Source organism: Penaeus chinensis, chromosome 40 (genome assembly GCF_019202785.1).
Source record: "Penaeus chinensis breed Huanghai No. 1 chromosome 40, ASM1920278v2, whole genome shotgun sequence".
Taxonomy (NCBI): domain Eukaryota; kingdom Metazoa; phylum Arthropoda; class Malacostraca; order Decapoda; family Penaeidae; genus Penaeus; species Penaeus chinensis.
The window spans coordinates 1,942,783-1,947,716 of record NC_061858.1 but is presented as its reverse complement, the minus strand read 5'-3'; the positions used below and the strand labels follow the sequence as shown (position 1 = coordinate 1,947,716).

The 4,934-nt window shown below is 37.9% G+C and overlaps 1 protein-coding gene across 1 annotated transcript; it reads left to right on the top strand.

The window, feature by feature from the left end:
- On the top strand, positions 1–3,351 carry LOC125047234. The gene is made up of 3 exons (XM_047645444.1): positions 1–261; positions 978–1,782; positions 1,891–3,351. Coding segments are annotated over exons 1-3 (1,245 nt in total). The 5' UTR covers positions 1–260; the 3' UTR covers positions 2,330–3,351.
- Positions 3,352–4,934: the final 1,583 nt, after the last annotated feature.

Sequence of the window (4,934 nt, the reverse complement as noted above, 5' to 3'; positions counted from 1 at the left end):
GATCCAATAGCCAAACCTTCTCCAGACTTGAAAGGGAAAAGGAAATAAAAGGAGTTGGAAATGTAAAAGTAATAAATAACTAGATAAAAATATAGGAAATAAAGTCAATGTTTCTTGGATGAGAAAACGGAGGACGAGTCTGCATCTAAACTTGCCTGGCAACTAGAAGGCCACGTACCCAGCCTGATCAACCAAGCCAACGGCAATGCAGAGGCATCCGGGCAGCCTTCGAATCGGGTTCCTCTTCACCTTCGGAGACAAGTGAGTATGAAGTTTGTTAGTGGCATATATATGTGTGTGTGTATTTATATAATGCATACATATATATGTATATATAATTATATATACATATGCATATATATACACATATTATAAAACATATATGTGTTTATACACACATAGTATACAGGTATGTATGTAAATGTGAATATATATATATATATATATATATATATATATATATATATATATACACACATACATACATACTCACAGACACACGTGTGTGTGTGAACGACACGAGCAATGGACTAAAGGCCGATAGTGAAAGTGGCCGTGGATTTCGACTTCATCCGGTTCAAGGTGAGTGGATGCGAGCTGGACTCCTTCTGCCGAGGTTTGGAGAATGCCCTTTTCTTCAGCAGCTCCTTCCTGGGTGGCGCTTGCCTCCGCAGACTGGAGTGTCAGATTTATCCGGCCGTGACAAGGGGGGTGAATCGCCATCTAGGCCCCGATGAGGTGATGGTTCCAAATTGACATTGAGTCCAACATGGAACACAAGTGGTCTTCTGGTCAAATGGCTTGCACATATCGTGCTTATGTGCATGCCATACATTTACACACACACACACACACACACACACACACACACAAAGTGAAGAATGAATATGGCATTATAATGTATGTTTGTTTACTTTTCATAAGAGATCACGTTGGTTATTTCCTTTTACATATTCCATTTTATTCCGATCTTCCAGTGGAGACCAACGATGCAGCAGCAGAATTCCGTCCGAGCGAGATCACGCAGGAGAGTGTCGAGGCGGCGCTCAAGAACGACAAGGGAAGCGACGCTCGCCTCGTCTCCTTCACGGTCCAGGAATGCACCAAGAAAGGAGACAACTACGCGACGCTTGTGGCCAGAGTTATTGTGAATTACACGATTTGTGAAACAGACCATAAGGCTTCTTATGTAATAAAGTACAACCCCAGATCTTTTAAAGCATTTGAAAAGTTCGCTTGCGTTATGTTTAGAAAGGAAACCCTTTTTTACCAATATCTGGTGCATGAAATCCAGTCACAGTTACAAGAAGCTGGCCAAACTCCTCTAAGAGTTCCTCGGTGTTTCCACGCTTCCTTAAAAGAATATCAAGAGGTTGTCTTCCTGGAGGACTTTCGGCCCAGAGGATTCAGGATGTTCGACCGCAAGAAAGGCATGGACGTCGCCCACACCAAGCTCGTCCTCGAGGAACTGGCCAGACTCCACGCAGCCTCATACCTCCTCAAGGCCAAGATCCCAGACCTTGCCGACAAGTACCCAGTCCTGAATCTGGATTGGCTGAACTATGCTGATGACGCAAGGGATGTATTGTATAAGACATTTTCTAAGCAGATGGACACAGTTAAAGATATGCTGAATAAAGTGGGAGGGTACGAAGTGGCGGAGAACTGGCTCAGCAGAAACAAGGGGAGAGTGTTAGAGATACTGGACATCATTTCTAAAAGAGTCCCGTCTTTTGACGTGCTGTGCCACGGTGACTCCTGGAACAATAATATGCTCTTCAGGTACTTATAAATGTTTCTTTCTTTTTCACATTATTGATTTTAAGGTTGTATTAACACAGAGACATCTACAAGGGTTATTTCTAATAGCGAATTCGTCTTACGTTTCAGATATAATGAAAAAGAGGTTCCTGTGGAGGTTATGTTATTAGACCTACAGATGTGCCGCCAGACATCCCTCGCCACCGACCTCACCTACCTCTTCCACACAAGCCTAGAGGGCCATGTAAGGAAGACAAACCTTGACACATTTCTAGACACCTACTTCTCGGCTTTCCTCGGTGTCACAGAAGCGGGGAAGACTGCCGTGCCCTTCTCCCGGCAGGAGCTTCGACAGGAGTACAAGAACCACCTTGAATATGGCCTTCTGCTGGCACTGATGGTGACTGTTGTGGTTATATGTGAAGGAGACATCAACAAGGAGGACCGCGAAGGTTTTTCTAATTCAGTAAGAGATGTTTTAGATGGACTGGTTTCAACTTCTCCAATATTACGCCCTCGATTCCTCTGTATGTTTGACGAAATGATGGAAAATGGAATCATTCAGTGATTCACAGCCTGGGTTATTCCTCACTGGATTCAAGTATTCTGCTTACTAGTTTTTCTGTCTTTCCTTTTTTGATGTTATGATTACTGATAAATGTAACATTGTTGTTACTGTAACTGTAACTTGTCTATTGATCATCATCACCAATTTATTGTCATATTGAGTTCTTCATTTTCAGTATTATATCCAGTATTGTAAGCTCGGAAGGAGTTACACCATCCACTGCCGTGTATATCCTGGCTCTCATTACTCTACAATGAAAGTCAATTCATAACTCTTTTTTGTTACTGAGTCTCAGATGAGTTATATATATTTTCTTATAAAGATGCAAAAGAAAATGGACAGCATGCCTTTAGCTAGAGGTATTTAAAAGACCGCCTAACTGAATATATATTCATTGTGATATAAACATCATACTCTTTTCATTGTTAAATTTGTTTCCGGTTACACAATGAAAAATCACTGGAAAAGGTTAGTGAAGTAATATAATATATGATACTAAAACGTAGTTAAAGACTGAAAATAATATATATTATATTTGCTGTCTTAACCTTTAGATTTCTGCTGGCGTGAGTAATCGTTTGTATCTATCAGGCTCTGTTGCCAAAGTCTCAAGAGGATGGAAGCAGTCAGAATAAGGTAATGCATTCAAGTCATGCATTCATTGATAACCTTCATACCTTTCTACATCGGCCTTCTGTTCTTCGCAAACTTGGCGATACACATGACGTAGCTCTCGATAAGTTACTGTTTGTTATCACGTTCAGATTGGAAGGTTTCATTTCTCCGATCACCTTGTTCACTTCGTCCAATGTTGTGAAATCGAAGTTTGGTGCGTCAGGGAAGTGTAGCCTTTCCTATGATGCCTGGGCTCTGATTGTTAATTTTCCACCAATGATCATAAACTAATTATCAACAAATTGCCAGATTGCGTGAGGATTATTCGCTGCAAAGCCATCAGTGACTAGAGATGTAATAAGCAAGTTATTTCTTAATTAAAAAAAAAAAAAAAAAAAATCACCATATAATTTCCCTATTTTTTCATACTTCCTTGGTGTTTCTTATGATTTTTGTTCATAAAGTCGTTTTTTTGCAATTGCTAATCATGTTTTTCGCTTTGTATTTGGAACCGTATTTAAGTAAGTCTAAGTTGCAGACTCTCATAATATGACATTTCTTGTGCGCGATCCGTTTTGTTAAATAATAAAATAAGAGTTTATAAGAAAACGTAGGAAACAGAACGTCTATTTAAGAAAACCGCATATTTTAGATATCACATTCGATAAGCATTTATTCGCAACCCTCTTGAAACACACGAGCGAATGTGAACATCACATGAAACTCGTCGCTGCGTATGTTAGTGTTAGCGGAAACACACACACACACACACACACACACACACACACACACACACACACACACACACACACACACACACACACACACACACACACACACACCCGCACACCCCTTGAATACCCATCGGTGAGAGATGGCAATAGCTCGAGGATAAAATTACTTGAGATCCTATTAAGCTAGATACAGGATGCCTTTTTAATCGTATTACAATTATTTACTGGGGGTCAAACGGTACGTTATTATACATGTGGAATGGAAATTGAGTTAGTACTGCTTTCATTATGTAAACTCATTTAAAGAACAGTGGTTTAAATAATACAAGAGTCGTAACTATGCTATCAAATGACTTTCTTACTGTTTTGCATTTCGGGCGATCAGTCGCATGAATTGTTTGTTTCTTTCATTCTCCTCCATGTTTTCTTTCTTGTTTCTCTTCCGCAAATCGCGCTCTTCCTTTCTCTTTCTCTCGTGGTCTTTGTCTTTCTTCCCTCTCCCTCCTTACCCTTCTCCAACTCTCTCTCTCTCTAAAATGATGCATTGTTCAATTTACTTGATCTTATAGCTTAATAGATATAAAGTGTAATATATATATATATATATATATATATTACATATAATATATATATATATATATATATATATATATATTACATATAATATATATATATATATATATATATATATATATATATATATATATATATATATATGTGCTTATATATATATGTGTGTGTGTTTGTGTGTGTGTGTGTGTGTGAACAAATATATGTATATATACAGTATATATATACACACATATGCATTTACACACAAATACATGTATATATAGTATATAAATATACACATAAATATATGCTTATATACAGAATATAAATAAGCACACAAATACACAGACACACACACACACACACATATATGTATATATATATATATATATATATATATGTATATATATACATATATATACATACATACATATATATACATACATACATAAACCTAAAGAAGGCTTGACTATGGTACAAAGTGAGACAAGGGACCTTTGCTTCCCTTCATGTAGATGTAGTCTCAGTAACCTTGATACAAGAATTCCTGCGACAAACAGCGCCTATTCACATGTCAGCATGTGAATATCATGTTTCGTGTATTTGTTAGCGCCACGAAAAAACATCCTATAATTTTCGCTATATAGTTGTTCCTAAGCCAAAGAACCTCAGCCATAATTCAGGTTTTATATACATTCTAGACA

What these genes read in the sequence shown, in the direction of transcription:
- LOC125047234 (XM_047645444.1), top strand. An exon ending in AACAATAATATGCTCTTCAG is followed by an intron (nt 1,783 to 1,890) that starts GTACTTATAAAT and finishes CTTACGTTTCAG; the next exon opens with ATATAATGAAAAAGAGGTTC.